The following is a 20,275-nucleotide window of genomic DNA, read 5'->3' as shown; positions in this document are numbered from 1 at the left end:
GGTGTTTGGAAGCACGGAGGGCCAGAGTCGGTGCAGTTCTGTGGGCGTTGCTTGCACTGAATTCCTAGCCTGTCACCGAGACCTTAGTTCTAGCAATCCTTTGACGACTGCTGAAATTTTATTGGTCTTTCCGGGTATTTGTTGTGCACCATTCAACAGCAGCAGCAGCAGCAGCAGCCGCCTATGAGGTCTCCGCCTGAGCCTGTGTACGCCCAGGTGAACAAGAAGAAGGACCGGTATCCGAGCGATCAGGGGCCCCAGTACCTCGCGCTTGACAGCCAGGCATCCCAGCCCGCCGGAGACTCCTGGGTGTGAGAGGCGATGCTGCGGCCACCGCGACTCGGCGGCGGCTCCTCTTTTCTTGTTTCGCCGTGTTTTGGGACGTTTTCACACGCCAAGGACGACATGGGAGGGAAAAGGAGGGAGAGCAGAAGAAGATTGTGCACTAGCCTGAGGAAGCCAGCAGTGTGGTTATTATTTTTTTTTTTTTACTTTCTCGTTTGTTTTCTTGTTTTTTACTGCTGTGATTTCTGGTTTTGTCTTTTCAATCATTACGAATTATATCGAATTTTATGAGAATTTTGTGCATGTGTTATGCACAGATCGGGGCAGCCAAGGTCTCCACCACAACCCCCCTGGGTTTTCCAGGGCTGTGGTGGCCGTGTTTGTGTGTGGGAAAGCTCGAAGCCAAAGCCAGTTCCTCATTTTACTCTCTCGCTTGCCAGCGACAAATCGGCATCTCCGAAAGAGTGTGTGTGTGTGTGTTTATTTTTTTTATTTTTTCTTCTATCACACGTCAAGGTTTCACATTGAGCAGGGCACTGGGATCTCCTGCAGAGAGATGCGTGTTCTCCCTCCCTCTTCTGCCTTTTTACACAGGTAGCAGTTGTTGACGGGAACGAAAAGAAAAGGAAGACAGGAGAACGGACGCCATGGAGGTGCTCTCTGACTGTGTGCGTACAGGCGGTGAAGTGGCATGACACGCCACCTGCCGAACCTGTTAGAGGAGCAGAAAAAGGAAAACACAGGGCTGAATTGTGAAAAGGAAACAAGGAAGTCAAGACCAGGTCTCCCCATCTCTAGAAACATTGTTTTCTGCCCCCCACATGCTGCGTGGGGGGGCAGGAAGTCCTAACGCCATCTCGTGAGCAGAAGCGAGTCGCTGTTCGCAATCAAGACAGCTATCTCGAAATGTCAGCCGCGGCGAAAACACAAAGGACGTCGACACGAAAGCAGAAGAAAAAATAGGCGGTGCATTCCCCTCTGTTAGTAGAGTATGTGAAGAGGGGGGGGACGGGGGGGGGGGGGTCAGGTATATATATACCAGGGAAATGGGAAAGCAATTTTTTTCCCCATTGCCATTTACTACTCAAACGCTTACTACTACGAGTACACTCTATCATCATACTACACTGTACTACTCCTGATCCTGCCAGTGCCAACAAGAGTGTTTTTTGCCGTGGCTTGCGGTAATTTGACTTTTCGTTTAGTTTTGGTCCACCGCATTGTGTGTCTTCACACCTCGTCCCGTCCTGTCCCGTTCTACCCCACCCAGTTCTCTTGCTACCCGTTTCTCTGCTTCGACATTAGGTTTAACATTTTTTAAAGAATTCTTTACCGTGGCAGCTCTCGGTTCTACTGTTTCAGTAATTGGGTCCTTCCATCGTTGCACACGCCTGCGCGTGTGTGCCTCTCTCTCTCTTTCTTCTGAACATGAACTTCACACGGAAACTTTGCTCAAGTGTCGCAGGGATTTCTTGCGTTGCATTTCTTGGGTTGTGCCGACGATCGAGGCAGGATGAATGGATGTCGTAGACGAAAAGCGTGCTTCTCTGTGCCGCTGCTGCGGTGACTCCCGTCGCAAACAAACAATGTCCGGCGTAACGGTGTCCACAGGGACAAATGGCTCGGGTAGCATTGCACTGTGTTTTAGGGTGCGACGTTGCGGGACGCTGGTGCTGAGTCGGGAAGCAAAGGCGGCCCTGGTAGACAAGTCCACGACAAGCAAGCGGAGCAGCCAGCCACTGCGTTCATCTGGTTGTTGTTGTCTTTTATGGCCTGGGCTGCGAGGAGCAAAATGAAACAAACAAAGCAAAAAAGTACCACAACTTCCAGAGCCTGCACTTTTTGCCATTTTCGGAGCTGTTTTTGCCTCCGCCATTCCAGCAGCTGAGCTTTTTTGAGCAACGGTCCTCTCGATTTTTTTTTTCTCCCCCCTCCACTTGTTGATGTTTGCTTTCCTGTCCTCATTGCCACATAGTACTTGCATTTGTTTGTTTCATAGGCAGCGCAGATCTACTTAAGCACCAGTCATGCGTTGTGCATTACACTTGCGTTCTTTGTTACGGTGCATTTGGCTAGCGTGCAAACGAGTCTTGTGTCATTATGTAGGTATACTCGTGTGCATTCTTTGGACAGTATTTAAATACTTTTTTAGCAAGTTTTATTTTGGCAGAAAAAATAGTTTTCATTTAGCTTTTTGTTATTATTATTATTATTGACATTACGCTAGGCACTACGTTTCCCCGCCATTCTGCCAGTGTCTCATGCTGTACAGTTATGAACCTCACCACTGTTTTCTCGAGAACAGCTGTGTGCATTGCTTTGTCTCTGTATTCAGCCAGTGTGCTTGTCTGTGCAAAGGTTTTCACATTCCATTCTGATTTTAGTGAGGTCGCTAAAGGGAGCTTTCTTTTATCGATGGATGAACTGTAATGGAGGCAGCCTTTCCTTGATTCTCGTGAACATAGGCAACTTTTTATAATGACGTATTGTGTAACTTTTACATTATATACCTTTTTTTTTTTTTCAAGTGACTAGTGTACATTTTTTGGTTGTGTAAGATGTATCTGACATGAACTGTAACATCTGAAATAAAGGTGATTTTGAGGACCAATGTGACGTGTGCTTCAATTAGTACAACTTGTATGCAGCTTGTGGTAAGGATTACGATAGAAACATAAAAAGGTGGTTCGACCTCTTTGCCTTGTTTGTTTGTTTTACAGAACAAATGCGACCAGGACTACGAAGTAACCATCACAAGAGGGGACAAGGATTCTGACGTCAACTAATAAATAGTTGATTATAGTTTCATCACTCGAGTTTTTGTATAACCATTGTAGCTGATGTAGGGCGCCTAAAACAAACTGTATTTTTGCAGCATTACACGTGCTGTACATAATTAGCGATAAAAATTATCTTAAAGAAAGCACTATGATGCACGATAGTATACATTGTGTAATCGCTAAAAAGTCCATTACCACCGCTAAAAAGTTGGTAGTAGCTTTAATTGTATTCAGAATTTAGGCAGTATTTTAACAGGCATGCTGAAGTTATTAGTGATGTGCATAGCAGAACGACTAATTGACATTGCAGAAAAAAAAAGAATAGTCGTCCGTCCTGCAAGGAACAAATGTCTACCATACTAGCAATCAGTATTTCTGTGTTAGAAAATGCATACTGGTGGTGTAATCATGTTGGCTTAGGAACGGAAGTGCTTGTGCACGGTACTTTCATACATAGTATGGCAGTACAGAAGTCTGGAAAAGTATAAGAAAATGCAGATAGATGCACTGTGAGCTTTGTGCTTCATTGTCATGCTGCCTTTATTCATTTAGGCCAGCTGGCAACAGCCTGCATACTAAAGCATCGTTCTGGATCTGACAAGGGACAGGTTTACTAATTACATAGGTTTTCCAACCCTGGGGTAATTGCACTACTGTAGGGTCAGCGCCTCCTCTATTCTAATATAGGAAGCGTTGGTATGGTATTTTGAGCATTTTGACATCTTGGTAGGGCCATATGGCCATCTGCCAATTTTTCGAAAAAAATGTAGGGATTCTCGGATGCGCCTCGGCGTTTTTTGTATATTTGGAAATAAGCCGTGGCAAAACTGAAAAAAATCGCAAAATCTGGTCAGCTACACACGCTCCAATTAAGGACGCAACGTACGTATTGTAATACTAGCTGTTTTTCTCTTTGATCGGCTCAGGAATTCACGTGATAATAGGAAGAGCTAGAGGATGAGGTAGGTGGTCACACCTATTCCAGTGTAGTAGTGGTGATTTATAGCAGTGACAGAAGAAAAAAATAAAAATTGATTTGCAATTTATCTGAAGAGGCATTTTTTTTTCCTGTTCATAACCAATGCAATCTTTCTATTTCCTCTTTCTATTAACAATATTTTTTACAATGCTTTATTTTCTCCTACGCTAAACTATGGTGCACTAGTTTGAGGAACAACTAAAGAAAATATGAAGAAAGTTCTTTCACTTATACGCCTTGTTTTTAAAGCTCCTTACCTAAGTCGCACAGAGGACATGTTCAACAAGCTTAAGCTTGTTAACGTACAATGTATGTACAATTTCAGACTACTTCGACAACATCAACTGGAAACAAAAGAAAAAATTGCCTTCTGAAATCAGTGGCTTAGTTGCAAAAAAATTCCCCTGCATACAACACACGCTATCCCCAAACGCGGAAAGTTGATAGATACCGCACGACCTACGGTAAGCAAATGTTAAAGTGAACATTACCGACCTTGTTAACTGAGTTGGCCAAAAATGGCACGGATATAGAATTGATCTCTTTGAATCAGCTACGCAACATATATGTATAACTCTCCATTGTTCCATTTTTTGTTGAAACACTACTTGTATTTTCTTAACTTTCCTTTTCTCGTTTCTGATCCAGTGAATTTCCCACAATGTTTTTGTATATTCATGGATTTTCTTTATGCATATATTTGCCTGTTTGCATAGTTCCTGTATTTTCTAAAATTCTTGCATTTCCTGCAAATGCATTTTCTCCTCTACATTTTGCATGGAATTGATGCCACTGTACGCTATGCTATGGTGCACGGACCCAGTCAAGCCTTTTCAGGCTTTTTTGTCTGTGCACCCAACATCTGGCAGATGTTGAATAAAGCTGAATTGAATTGAATCACATATGCTCGAGCCCAGCCTTCGTTATTGCCTCGTTTCACCAATTTCTTAGGGCAGCTGTTCAATACAGCGAGCTTTGGGTGAACTAGAATCACTCATGTGGATGGCCTACATGGGGCTACTGCGATACATTAGTTGTTGATTGCATCTTCGCTCTACAGTAAGCTGTTTAGTGCTCGGATGATGATGATGATAATGATTTGGGATTTTTATGGCGCAGCAGCCGTGCAGACTATAATGCGCCAAGCACATGTTTTTTGTATCAGATTATTTGTTTAAATGCTGTAAAATGGTGTAAATGGCCAAGTAAAAATGTAAAACATGAAATGTGCTATAGTTCTTGTAGGATTCCTGTGGCTTTTAAAAAGTTAAAGGTATCTTCATATGGGACCATTGGTTCATCGCTCAATAAGAACATAGGATGGATAGGGATTCTTTTTTCGTAAAAAATCTTAAAATATCTTTCCCTCCATTTTTCTAAACCAAGACATGTTATTAAAATGTGTAGCACGTTTAAATTTTCACCGCAGTGTTGGCATGTTGGTTGTGGTTTGTTATTGATTAAGTAACTGTGTCAGCCTTGTGTGACATTCTTAAGCGACATAAGATAACCTCCTAAAATCTTTGTCTGTGGCGACAACTCTGCCATTCTCGTAAAATAGGTTTTATGCAATGAAGCTTGTTAAGTGTTTCTTGATCCCACACTTTCTGCCAGTGTTTCCCAACTGCTATTCTTAAAGTTGCTTTATAATCTTGCCAAGGTAGGCCAACATCATGTAGCTCCAAATCTTTGGTATGGGCTGCCATAAAATCTGCTCTTTCATTCCCGGGAATTCCTACATGACTAGGAATCCAGCAGAAAGTGACATTTATCAAATTGAGGCCATCCAAAAGAAAGCGATCCACTTCATATGCCATAGGTACGATAGGGATTTCTCGCCGTATACAGCGCTTTCATCCCTAGGGTTAGAACCGCTCTCAGATCGCCGACGCACGGAATCATTGAAGTTCTTGCATTGCGTTATTAACTCTTCTTGCCGGATATCTTCGGATAACTACCTAACTCCTGCGAAACCATCTAATACTAGAAGTCACCATCACCTAAACATCGCACCTTATTTCGCCCGTACGGACACATTTAAATACAGTTTATTTCCCCGTGTAATCGAGCACTGGAATTCTTTGCCTGGTGCTACTCGTTCTCTTCCTTTAAACTTATTCTTGGCGGCCATTGAATAGTTTTGACTTGTGTTTATTTGTATTTTTCGTATTGGCCTGTATTACTTACTATTCTTATTTCTCTGCCTTTCACACCCACTCCTGCAATAGCCCGATCGGGCTGCAGTATGTACAAATAAAACAAATAAATTTAACACTCTCTTGTGACATGTTGTGTATTGATTTTTTATTTTCTTCAGTAGATTATTTCTAGATGGTAACCTAGCTGTTTAGTGCTCGAAAAAAAAAAGAAAGACGGTTCACCTCCGATTACGATACTCCCTAATCCGAAATATGAGTGCAGCTCTACACGTTTTCATTTTACAATATATTGGCTGGTGTGGACAATCTGTCTCGTGCGGCACGTTGCAAACGGAGCGAAGTGTGGCGCAACTGCCTCGCTAATCAGAAGATCGCAAGAGGCAGCACATGGGTGATGCGTGGGAGCGATTCCCAGCAGCCACCGCAGACAGACCTCCGCTCATGCAGCACTTTGCTTCCATATATGGTAGCGGTGGCGTCATCGGTAAACAGACGACACGTCCTACTCTGGTGCCACCTCGTAGCTGTCGTCACCGCAGGGCCCGTCTTGCGTGGCAGCAAGCTTCTCTTCTCAGGCTTTCGCCATACTTTCCTCCGCTTGCCTCCTCCTCACGCTCTCTTTGCTATCGCCGTCTTTCATCCCCTGCTGTGGTCGTTCGCGCAGCTACTAGCGACGCTGACACTCGCCGCAGGAATGGGCGCGCTGCGCTCTGAAATGCTCCCATTACGCTGTAATAACCATTCATCAAGGTGCGGGATGCCACCAATAAATATATATAAACAATCACAATAACAGTGTATTTCGTGTTCAGCTTGAGCAGCAGAATTTCTTGTAAGCAATCATTATTTCACAACGTACAGCCTGGCCACTTGAAGACGTCATGCTTGGAATCCTAAATATTGTGCAGTTCCCACGCACTTTGGGAATAGATGTTATGTGAGGCATTTTGTTAGTACCTTGATATACAGTGCTGTTGGGAGTTTTGCAAAAGGACACCAGGAAGACCAACGTTTTTATGTAAATAGAGTAGTTGTTTGTGTAGTGTGGCGAGCATATATGTGTGACGACTACAGCACAATGACGACCACGTTCAATGCAAAAAGAAAAAGAGGTGAGCTATATTATACAAAAGCCACAAGAACATGTGAAATTGGGTGAGAAAACCAAATCTGTTAACAAAACAGATATATAAATGCGGGTAAAAAGATACAAATGGCAGAACTGCAACATATTAAAAACAAATTAAATGCAACAAAATTGAAAATAGGAATAGGGGCTCATCAGAGATAGTAGATGTAATAATGATGCAAAATTATACAAAGAAAGGTACAGAAAAAGTGGCAAGAAACATGGAATTACTCGCAATTTAGGCAATTGTTTGAACGTAACAGTAAACGAGTAATTTATACTAAGATGAATATATAATGAGTGGACAAATTAATGCTCGTGTGAGAGTTCTTGGAAAGCTGGGAACCCTTTTTGAGTAGCAATGTGTGATGGCAGGTTAATCCATTCAATTGTTTGGGGGATGAAGGAATTTACACGAAGTGATGAACAACAATTTATACACGTTTTATTTTAATGATCTTCGAGGAAAGAAGGCTGTGGGTGGTTCGAAGATCCAGTTAAGGTGCAGATGACGTTAAAGCTTAGGGTGCAGCAGAAGGCAAGTGATTCCGCGGTCATGGGATTAGTTGTCAAGCTGATCGCGGTCTTTAATGCAGAAATGTTAGTATGAGATGACAAACCTGAGGAAATGAAGTGACACAGACATTAGAGACATTAAGTGTCATTAGCCATGTTAAACACCAATTTATGATTGTGCGAACATCAGCTTGAAGAACATTGTTGTTTGCAGGTGACATAATGTGATATATTACAGTCATCGGCCAAAGGTCTGATGTGGGAACACACACAATTAGGTAAATCATTGATATAGATTTGGAAAAATAGTGGGTCAAGAACGCTGCCATGTGGAACACCAAAAGCTACTTGGGCAGAAGAAGAACTGATGTTAGCACAGGTATATTGTACTCTAGATGAGAGGAAATCCTTAATCCTCCATATAGTGGTTGAGTTTATCTTAAGATTTGCGAGTTTCAGTAGTAATATGTAATAGGCAACCAATCAAAATCCTATGGAAAATTCAGAAGCACAGCATCAACTTGGAATCCATGGTATATAAATCCGTGTAACTTTAAAATCTGGCTAACTGTGTTTAGCATGAAAAGCCATGCTGGTGTTCACAAATAATTTTGTGGTCTTCCAAGTAGCTGATCACTACATAAAATGTGGTCAACTACTTTGCAAATAGTATCGGTTAGGTAGATGGGGTGGTAGTTTAATGGTTGTGTGTGGTCACCGGCTTAAAAATGGAAATGACTTGCTACCTTTCAATTATGTGGAATCGAGTTAGCTGATAGATACTGCGAGAAGAGGGCACACAATATAGTTGATGAGCTCGAGGAAATATTTTTTTAACACCATATCATTAATTCCTGTATGATCAGATGCTGAGGAAGTTTTAAATTTATTCAGTAATGAAATTTCTGCCTCACTAGCAATTACTTCTGTCATCAATGTGTTCATTAGATAATCCAAAAATGGTGACGATGTGGGGTCTTCATGTGTAAAGATGAATGAAAATGCGTTATACAATAGCTCAACAAATTCTGAATTGTGAACTATTTCACTGTGCTCGTTAAAAAGTGGTATGTCAGAATAATGAGGATTTACTACATGCCGGATGCATTGAGGATTGTTAATGAGCATAGAAGATAAGTCACTAGTAAAGAAGTGACATATAGATTATTTAAAAAATGGTTAGCATTTTTCATCGCACATCTTATAAGGGTGTCAGGAATCTGAGAGACAATCCTTGCCAGCTTAGCCAAGCCTATAGCCCATGAAAACATCATTTTTCCGACGAAAAATGAAGTGTCGCTAAAGCGCTTGCTCTCCGCATATATCAGTCCCCGGGCACGCGCAGGAGCCGTTTAACGCAAGAAATGAACGATTAGGCAAAGAATAATTTTCCCCCTAAAATTGAAAAAATGCTGAGCCTATAGCCCATGAAAATATCATTTTCCGACGAAAAATGAAGTGTCTCTAAAGCGCTGGTTTTCCGCATATATGAGTCCCCGGGCACGCGCAGAAGCCGTTTAACGCGATAAATGAACGATTAGGCAAAGAATAATTTTCCCCTAAAATTGAAAAAATGCCAAGCCTATATATATATAGCCCATGAAAATATCATTTTTCCGACGAAAAATGAAGTGTCTCTAAACGCTGGTTTTCCGCATATATCAGTCCCTGGGCACGCGCAGAAGCCTTTTAACGCGATAAATGAACGATTAGGCAAAGAATAATTTTCCCCCTAAAATTGAAAAAATGCCAAGCCTAAGCCCATGAAAATATCATTTTTCCGACGAAAAATGAAGTGTCTCTAAACGCTGGTTTTCCGCATATATCAGTCCCTGGGCACGCGCAGAAGCCTTTTAACGCGATAAAAGAACGATTAGGCAAAGAATAATTTTCCCCCTAAAATTGAAAAAATGCCAAGCCTATAGCCCATGAAAATATCATTTTTCCGACGAAAAATGAAGTGTCTCTAAACGCTGGTTTTCCGCATATATCAGTCCCTGGGCACGCGCAGAAGCCTTTGAACGCGATAAATGAACGATTAGGCAAAGAATAATTTTCCCCCTAAAATTGAAAAAATGCCAAGCCTATAGCCCATGAAAATATCATTTTTCCGACGAAAAATGAAGTGTCTCTAAACGCTGGTTTTCCGCATATATCAGTCCCTGGGCACGCGCAGAAGCCTTTTAACGCGATAAATGAACGATTAGGCAAAGAATAATTTTCCCCCTAAAATTGAAAAAATGCCAAGCCTATAGCCCATGAAAATATCATTTTTCCGACGAAAAATGAAGTGTCTCTAAACGCTGGTTTTCCGCATATATCAGTCCCTGGGCACGCGCAGAAGCCTTTTAACGCGATAAATGAACGATTAGGCAAAGAATAATTTTCCCCCTAAAATTGAAAAAATGCCCAGCCTTTAGCCCATGAAAATATCATTTTTCCGACGAAAAATGAAGTGTCTCTAAACGCTGGTTTTCCGCATATATCAGTCCCTGGGCACGCGCAGAAGCCTTTTAACGCGATAAATGAACGATTAGGCAAAGAATAATTTTCCCCCTAAAATTGAAAAAATGCCAAGCCTATAGCCCATGAAAATATCATTTTTCCGACGAAAAATGAAGTGTCTCTAAACGCTGGTTTTCCGCATATATCAGTCCCTGGGCACGCGCAGAAGCCTTTTAACGCGATAAATGAACGATTAGGCAAAGAATAATTTTCCCCCTAAAATTGAAAAAATGCCAAGCCTAAGCCCATGAAAATATCATTTTTCCGACGAAAAATGAAGTGTCTCTAAACGCTGGTTTTCCGCATATATCAGTCCCTGGGCACGCGCAGAAGCCGTTTAACGCGATAAATGAACGATTAGGCAAAGAATAATTTTCCCCCTAAAATTGAAAAAATGCCAAGCCTATAGCCCATGAAAATATCATTTTTCCGACGAAAAATGAAGTGTCTCTAAACGCTGGTTTTCCGCATATATCAGTCCCTGGGCACGCGCAGAAGCCTTTTAACGCGATAAATGAACGATTAGGCAAAGAATAATTTTCCCCCTAAAATTGAAAAAATGCCAAGCCTAAGCCCATGAAAATATCATTTTTCCGACGAAAAATGAAGTGTCTCTAAAGCGCTGGTTTTCCGCATATATCAGTCCCTGGGCACGCGCAGAAGCCGTTTAACGCGATAAATGAACGATTAGGCAAACAATAATTTTCCCCCTAAAATTGAAAAAATGCCAAGCCTATAGCCCATGAAAATATTTTTCCGACGAAAAATGAAGTGTCTCTAAACGCTGGTTTTCCGCATATATCAGTCCCTGGGCACGCGCAGAAGCCTTTTAACGCGATAAATGAACGATTAGGCAAAGAATAATTTTCCCCCTAAAATTGAAAAAATGCCAAGCCTATGGCCCATGAAAATATCATTTTTCCGACGAAAAATGAAGTGTCTCTAAACGCTGGTTTTCCGCATATATCAGTCCCTGGGCACGCGCAGAAGCCTTTTAACGCGATAAATGAACGATTAGGCAAAGAATAATTTTCCCCCTAAAATTGAAAAAATGCCCAGCCTTTAGCCCATGAAAATATCATTTTTCCGACGAAAAATGAAGTGTCTCTAAACGCTGGTTTTCCGCATATATCAGTCCCTGGGCACGCGCAGAAGCCTTTTAACGCGATAAATGAACGATTAGGCAAAGAATAATTTTCCCCCTAAAATTGAAAAAATGCCAAGCCTATAGCCCATGAAAATATCATTTTTCCGACGAAAAATGAAGTGTCTCTAAACGCTGGTTTTCCGCATATATCAGTCCCTGGGCACGCGCAGAAGCCTTTTAACGCGATAAATGAACGATTAGGCAAAGAATAATTTTCCCCCTAAAATTGAAAAAATGCCCAGCCTTTAGCCCATGAAAATATCATTTTTCCGACGAAAAATGAAGTGTCTCTAAACGCTGGTTTTCCGCATATATCAGTCCCTGGGCACGCGCAGAAGCCGTTTAACGCGATAAATGAACGATTAGGCAAAGAATAATTTTCCCCCTAAAATTGAAAAAATGCCAAGCCTATAGCCCATGAAAATATCATTTTTCCGACGAAAAATGAAGTGTCTCTAAACGCTGGTTTTCCGCATATATCAGTCCCTGGGCACGCGCAGAAGCCTTTTAACGCGATAAATGAACGATTAGGCAAAGAATAATTTTCCCCCTAAAATTGAAAAAATGCCCAGCCTATAGCCCATGAAAATATCATTTTTCCGACGAAAAATGAAGTGTCTCTAAACGCTGGTTTTCCGCATATATCAGTCCCTGGGCACGCGCAGAAGCCTTTTAACGCGATAAATGAACGATTAGGCAAAGAATAATTTTCCCCCTAAAATTGAAAAAATGCCAAGCCTTAGCCCATGAAAATATCATTTTTCCGACGAAAAATGAAGTGTCTCTAAACGCTGGTTTTCCGCATATATCAGTCCCTGGGCACGCGCAGAAGCCTTTTAACGCGATAAATGAACGATTAGGCAAAGAATAATTTTCCCCCTAAAATTGAAAAAATGCCAAGCCTATAGCCCATGAAAATATCATTTTTCCGACGAAAAATGAAGTGTCTCTAAACGCTGGTTTTCCGCATATATCAGTCCCTGGGCACGCGCAGAAGCCGTTTAACGCGATAAATGAACGATTAGGCAAACAATAATTTTCCCCCTAAAATTGAAAAAATGCCAAGCCTATAGCCCATGAAAATATTTTTCCGACGAAAAATGAAGTGTCTCTAAACGCTGGTTTTCCGCATATATCAGTCCCTGGGCACGCGCAGAAGCCTTTTAACGCGATAAAAGAACGATTAGGCAAAGAATAATTTTCCCCCTAAAATTGAAAAAATGCCAAGCCTATGGCCCATGAAAATATCATTTTTCCGACGAAAAATGAAGTGTCTCTAAACGCTGGTTTTCCGCATATATCAGTCCCTGGGCACGCGCTGAAGCCTTTTAACGCGATAAAAGAACGATTAGGCAAAGAATAATTTTCCCCCTAAAACTGAAAAAATGCCCAGCCTATAGCCCATGAAAATATCATTTTTCCGACGAAAAATGAAGTGTCTCTAAACGCTGGTTTTCCGCATATATCAGTCGCTGGGCACGCGCAGAAGCCTTTTAACGCGATAAATGAACGATTAGGCAAAGAATAATTTTCCCCCTAAAATTGAAAAAATGCCAAGCCTATAGCCCATGAAAATATCATTTTTCCGACGAAAAATGAAGTGTCTCTAAACGCTGGTTTTCCGCATATATCAGTCCCTGGGCACGCGCAGAAGCCGTTTAACGCGATAAATGAACGATTAGGCAAACAATAATTTTCCCCCTAAAATTGAAAAAATGCCAAGCCTATATAGCCCATGAAAATATTTTTCCGACGAAAAATGAAGTGTCTCTAAACGCTGGTTTTCCGCATATATCAGTCCCTGGGCACGCGCAGAAGCCTTTTAACGCGATAAAAGAACGATTAGGCAAAGAATAATTTTCCCCCTAAAATTGAAAAAATGCCAAGCCTATGGCCCATGAAAATATCATTTTTCCGACGAAAAATGAAGTGTCTCTAAACGCTGGTTTTCCGCATATATCAGTCCCTGGGCACGCGCTGAAGCCTTTTAACGCGATAAAAGAACGATTAGGCAAAGAATAATTTTCCCCCTAAAACTGAAAAAATGCCCAGCCTATAGCCCATGAAAATATCATTTTTCCGACGAAAAATGAAGTGTCTCTAAACGCTGGTTTTCCGCATATATCAGTCGCTGGGCACGCGCAGAAGCCTTTTAACGCGATAAATGAACGATTAGGCAAAGAATAATTTTCCCCCTAAAATTGAAAAAATGCCAAGCCTATAGCCCATGAAAATATCATTTTTCCGACGAAAAATGAAGTGTCTCTAAACGCTGGTTTTCCGCATATATCAGTCCCTGGGCACGCGCAGAAGCCTTTTAACGCGATAAAAGAACGATTAGGCAAAGAATAATTTTCCCCCTAAAATTGAAAAAATGCCAAGCCTTATAGCCCATGAAAATATCATTTTTCCGACGAAAAATGAAGTGTCTCTAAACGCTGGTTTTCCGCATATATCAGTCCCTGGGCACGCGCAGAAGCCTTTTAACGCGATAAAAGAACGATTAGGCAAAGAATAATTTTCCCCCTAAAATTGAAAAAATGCCAAGCCTATAGCCCATGAAAATATCATTTTTCCGACGAAAAATGAAGTGTCTCTAAAGCGCTGGTTTTCCGCATATATCAGTCCTGGGCGCGCGCAGAAGCCTTTTAACGCGATAAATGAACGATTAGGCAAAGAATAATTTTCCCCCTAAAATTGAAAAAATGCCAAGCCTATAGCCCATGAAAATATCATTTTTCCGACGAAAAATGAAGTGTCTCTAAAGCGCTGGTTTTCCGCATATATCAGTCCCTGGGCACGCGCAGAAGCCTTTTAACGCGATAAAAGAACGATTAGGCAAAGAATAATTTTCCCCCTAAAATTGAAAAAATGCCAAGCCTATAGCCCATGAAAATATCATTTTTCCGACGAAAAATGAAGTGTCTCTAAACGCTGGTTTTCCGCATATATCAGTCCCTGGGCACGCGCAGAAGCCTTTTAACGCGATAAAAGAACGATTAGGCAAAGAATAATTTTCCCCCTAAAATTGAAAAAATGCCAAGCCTATAATAGCCCATGAAAATATCATTTTTCCGACGAAAAATGAAGTGTCTCTAAAGCGCTGGTTTTCCGCATATATCAGTCCTGGGCACGCGCAGAAGCCTTTTAACGCGATAAATGAACGATTAGGCAAAGAATAATTTTCCCCCTAAAATTGAAAAAAATGCCAAGCCTATAGCCCATGAAAATATCATTTTTCCGACGAAAAATGAAGTGTCTCTAAACGCTGGTTTTCCGCATATATCAGTCCCTGGGCACGCGCAGAAGCCTTTTAACGCGATAAAAGAACGATTAGGCAAAGAATAATTTTCCCCCTAAAATTGAAAAAATGCCAAGCCTTATAGCCCATGAAAATATCATTTTTCCGACGAAAAATGAAGTGTCTCTAAACGCTGGTTTTCCGCATATATCAGTCCCTGGGCACGCGCAGAAGCCTTTTAACGCGATAAAAGAACGATTAGGCAAAGAATAATTTTCCCCCTAAAATTGAAAAAATGCCAAGCCTATAGCCCATGAAAATATCATTTTTCCGACGAAAAATGAAGTGTCTCTAAAGCGCTGGTTTTCCGCATATATCAGTCCTGGGCGCGCGCAGAAGCCTTTTAACGCGATAAATGAACGATTAGGCAAAGAATAATTTTCCCCCTAAAATTGAAAAAATGCCAAGCCTATAGCCCATGAAAATATCATTTTTCCGACGAAAAATGAAGTGTCTCTAAAGCGCTGGTTTTCCGCATATATCAGTCCCTGGGCACGCGCAGAAGCCTTTTAACGCGATAAAAGAACGATTAGGCAAAGAATAATTTTCCCCCTAAAATTGAAAAAATGCCAAGCCTATAGCCCATGAAAATATCATTTTTCCGACGAAAAATGAAGTGTCTCTAAACGCTGGTTTTCCGCATATATCAGTCCCTGGGCACGCGCAGAAGCCTTTTAACGCGATAAAAGAACGATTAGGCAAAGAATAATTTTCCCCCTAAAATTGAAAAAATGCCAAGCCTATATAGCCCATGAAAATATCATTTTTCCGACGAAAAATGAAGTGTCTCTAAAGCGCTGGTTTTCCGCATATATCAGTCCTGGGCACGCGCAGAAGCCTTTTAACGCGATAAATGAACGATTAGGCAAAGAATAATTTTCCCCCTAAAATTGAAAAAATGCCAAGCCTATAGCCCATAAAAATATCATTTTTCCGACGAAAAATGAAGTGTCTCTAAAGCGCTGGTTTTCCGCATATATCAGTCCCTGGGCACGCGCAGAAGCCTTTTAACGCGATAAAAGAACGATTAGGCAAAGAATAATTTTCCCCCTAAAATTGAAAAAATGCCAAGCCTATAGCCCATGAAAATATTTTTCCGACGAAAAATGAAGTGTCTCTAAACGCTGGTTTTCCGCATATATCAGTCCCTGGGCACGCGCAGAAGCCTTTTAACGCGATAAAAGAACGATTAGGCAAAGAATAATTTTCCCCCTAAAATTGAAAAAATGCCAAGCCTATAGCCCATAAAAATATCATTTTTCCGACGAAAAATGAAGTGTCTCTAAACGCTGGTTTTCCGCATATATCAGTCCCTGGGCACGCGCAGAAGCCTTTTAACGCGATAAAAGAACGATTAGGCAAAGAATAATTTTCCCCCTAAAATTGAAAAAATGCCAAGCCTATAGCCCATGAAAATATCATTTTTCCGACGAAAAATGAAGTGTCTCTAAACGCTGGTTTTCCGCATATATCAGTCCCTGGGCACGCGCAGAAGCCTTTTAACGCGATAAATGAACGATTAGGCAAACAATAATTTTCCCCCTAAAATTGAAAAAATGCCAAGCCTTATAGCCCATGAAAATATCATTTTTCCGACGAAAAATGAAGTGTCTCTAAACGCTGGTTTTCCGCATATATCAGTCCCTGGGCACGCGCAGAAGCCTTTTAACGTGATAAATGAACGATTAGGCAAACAATAATTTTCCCCCTAAAATTGAAAAAATGCCAAGCCTATAGCCCATGAAAATATCATTTTTCCGACGAAAAATGAAGTGTCTCTCAACGCTGGTTTTCCGCATATATCAGTCCCTGGGCACGCGCAGAAGCCTTTTAACGCGATAAAAGAACGATTAGGCAAAGAATAATTTTCCCCCTAAAATTGAAAAAATGCCAAGCCTATAGTCCATGAAAATATCATTTTTCCGACGAAAAATGAAGTGTCTCCAAACGCTGGTTTTCCGCATATATCAGTCCCTGGGCACGCGCAGAAGCCTTTTAACGCGATAAATGAACGATTAGGCAAAGAATAATTTTCCCCCTAAAATTGAAAAAATGCCAAGCCTATAGTCCATGAAAATATCATTTTTCCGACGAAAAATGAAGTGTCTCTAAACGCTGGTTTTCCGCATATATCAGTCCCTGGGCACGCGCAGAAGCCTTTTAACGCGATAAATGAACGATTAGGCAAAGAATAATTTTCCCCCTAAAATTGAAAAAATGCCAAGCCTATAGCCCATGAAAATATCATTTTTCCGACGAAAAATGAAGTGTCTCTAAACGCTGGTTTTCCGCATATATCAGTCCCTGGGCACGCGCAGAAGCCTTTTAACGCGATAAATGAACGATTAGGCAAAGAATAATTTTCCCCCTAAAATTGAAAAAATGCCAGCCCATGAAAATATCATTTTTCCGACGAAAAATGAAGTGTCTCTAAACGCTGGTTTTCCGCATATATCAGTCCCTGGGCACGCGCAGAAGCCTTTTAACGCGATAAATGAACGATTAGGCAAAGAATAATTTTCCCCCTAAAATTGAAAAAATGCCAAGCCTATAGCCCATGAAAATATCATTTTTCCGACGAAAAATGAAGTGTCTCTAAACGCTGGTTTTCCGCATATATCAGTCCCTGGGCACGCGCAGAAGCCTTTTAACGCGATAAATGAACGATTAGGCAAACAATAATTTTCCCCCTAAAATTGAAAAAATGCCAAGCCTTATAGCCCATGAAAATATCATTTTTCCGACGAAAAATGAAGTGTCTCTAAACGCTGGTTTTCCGCATATATCAGTCCCTGGGCACGCGCAGAAGCCTTTTAACGTGATAAATGAACGATTAGGCAAACAATAATTTTCCCCCTAAAATTGAAAAAATGCCAAGCCTATAGCCCATGAAAATATCATTTTTCCGACGAAAAATGAAGTGTCTCTCAACGCTGGTTTTCCGCATATATCAGTCCCTGGGCACGCGCAGAAGCCTTTTAACGCGATAAAAGAACGATTAGGCAAAGAATAATTTTCCCCCTAAAATTGAAAAAATGCCAAGCCTATAGTCCATGAAAATATCATTTTTCCGACGAAAAATGAAGTGTCTCCAAACGCTGGTTTTCCGCATATATCAGTCCCTGGGCACGCGCAGAAGCCTTTTAACGCGATAAATGAACGATTAGGCAAAGAATAATTTTCCCCCTAAAATTGAAAAAATGCCAAGCCTATAGTCCATGAAAATATCATTTTTCCGACGAAAAATGAAGTGTCTCTAAACGCTGGTTTTCCGCATATATCAGTCCCTGGGCACGCGCAGAAGCCTTTTAACGCGATAAATGAACGATTAGGCAAAGAATAATTTTCCCCCTAAAATTGAAAAAATGCCAAGCCTATAGCCCATGAAAATATCATTTTTCCGACGAAAAATGAAGTGTCTCTAAACGCTGGTTTTCCGCATATATCAGTCCCTGGGCACGCGCAGAAGCCTTTTAACGCGATAAATGAACGATTAGGCAAAGAATAATTTTCCCCCTAAAATTGAAAAAATGCCAGCCCATGAAAATATCATTTTTCCGACGAAAAATGAAGTGTCTCTAAACGCTGGTTTTCCGCATATATCAGTCCCTGGGCACGCGCAGAAGCCTTTTAACGCGATAAAAGAACGATTAGGCAAAGAATAATTTTCCCCCTAAAATTGAAAAAATGCCAAGCCTATAGTCCATGAAAATATCATTTTTCCGACGAAAAATTAAGTGTCTCTAAAGCGCTGGTTTTCCGCATATATCAGTCCGTGGGCACGCGCAGAAGCCTTTTAACGCGATAAAAGAACGATTAGGCAAAGAATAATTTTCCCCCTAAAATTGAAAAAATGCCAAGCCTATAGCCCATGAAAATATTTTTCCGACGAAAAATGAAGTGTCTCTAAAGCGCTGGTTTTCCGCATATATCAGTCCCTGGGCACGCGCAGAAGCCTTTTAACGCGATAAAAGAACGATTAGGCAAAGAATAATTTTCCCCCTAAAATTGAAAAAATGCCAAGCCTATAGCCCATGAAAATATTTTTCCGACGAAAAATGAAGTGTCTCTAAACGCTGGTTTTCCGCATATATCAGTCCCTGGGCACGCGCAGAAGCCTTTTAACGCGATAAAAGAACGATTAGGCAAAGAATAATTTTCCCCCTAAAATTGAAAATATGCCAGCCTATAGCCCATGAAAATATCATTTTCCGACGAAAAATGAAGTGTCTCTAAAGCGCTGGTTTTCCGCATATATCAGTCCCTGGGCACGCGCAGAAGCCTTTTAACGCGATAAAAAAACGATTAGGCAAAGAATAATTTTCCCCCTAAAATTGAAAAAATGCGAAGCCTATAGCCCATGAAAATATTTTTCCGACGAAAAATGAAGTGTCTCTAAAGCGCTGGTTTTCCGCATATATCAGTCCCTGGGCACGCGCAGAAGCCTTTTAACGCGATAAAAGAACGATTAGGCAAAGAATAATTTTCCCCCTAAAATTGAAAAAATGCCAAGCCTATAGCCCATGAAAATATCATTTTTCCGACGAAAAATGAAGTGTCTCTAAACGCTGGTTTTCCGCATATATCAGTCCCTGGGCACGCGCAGAAGCCTTTTAACGCGATAAATGAACGATTAGGCAAAGAATAATTTTCCCCCTAAAATTGAAAAAATGCCAGCCCATGAAAATATCATTTTTCCGACGAAAAATGAAGTGTCTCTAAACGCTGGTTTTCCGCATATATCAGTCCCTGGGCACGCGCAGAAGCCTTTTAACGCGATAAAAGAACGATTAGGCAAAGAATAATTTTCCCCCTAAAATTGAAAAAATGCCAAGCCTATAGTCCATGAAAATATCATTTTTCCGACGAAAAATTAAGTGTCTCTAAAGCGCTGGTTTTCCGCATATATCAGTCCCTGGGCACGCGCAGAAGCCTTTTAACGCGATAAAAGAACGATTAGGCAAAGAATAATTTTCCCCCTAAAATTGAAAAAATGCCAAGCCTATAGTGCATGAAAATATCATTTTTCCGACGAAAAATTAAGTGTCTCTAAAGCGCTGGTTTTCCGCATATATCAGTCCGTGGGCACGCGCAGAAGCCTTTTAACGCGATAAAAGAACGATTAGGCAAAGAATAATTTTCCCCCTAAAATTGAAAAAATGCCAAGCCTATAGCCCATGAAAATATTTTTCCGACGAAAAATGAAGTGTCTCTAAAGCGCTGGTTTTCCGCATATATCAGTCCCTGGGCACGCGCAGAAGCCTTTTAACGCGATAAAAGAACGATTAGGCAAAGAATAATTTTCCCCCTAAAATTGAAAAAATGCCAAGCCTATAGCCCATGAAAATATTTTTCCGACGAAAAATGAAGTGTCTCTAAACGCTGGTTTTCCGCATATATCAGTCCCTGGGCACGCGCAGAAGCCTTTTAACGCGATAAAAGAACGATTAGGCAAAGAATAATTTTCCCCCTAA

The 20,275-nt window shown here is 41.1% G+C and overlaps 1 protein-coding gene across 7 annotated transcripts in view; it reads left to right on the top strand.

Annotated features, from left to right (window-relative positions):
- Positions 1-2,896, top strand: part of p120ctn (adherens junction protein p120) — a 123,320-nt gene extending 120,424 nt beyond the window's left edge. For 3 of the 7 annotated variants that reach the window (XM_055064173.2, XM_055064175.2, XM_055064171.2), the window contains one exon: positions 160-2,896. In XM_055064173.2, coding sequence (XP_054920148.2) covers positions 160-315 — 156 coding nt within the window. In that variant the 3' untranslated portion in view covers positions 316-2,896. Of the gene's footprint in view, positions 1-156 lie in introns of all 7 variants that reach the window. The other 4 variants (XM_055064174.2, XM_055064176.2, XM_055064177.2 and 1 more) reach the window with 4 other exon arrangements.
- Positions 2,897-20,275: the final 17,379 nt, after the last annotated feature.

The sequence above is a fragment of the Dermacentor andersoni genome, chromosome 11, assembly GCF_023375885.2.
Source record: "Dermacentor andersoni chromosome 11, qqDerAnde1_hic_scaffold, whole genome shotgun sequence".
Lineage (NCBI taxonomy): Eukaryota > Metazoa > Arthropoda > Arachnida > Ixodida > Ixodidae > Dermacentor > Dermacentor andersoni.
The sequence above is the reverse complement of the archived record's forward strand: the minus strand, read 5'-3'. Positions and strand labels throughout refer to the sequence as shown.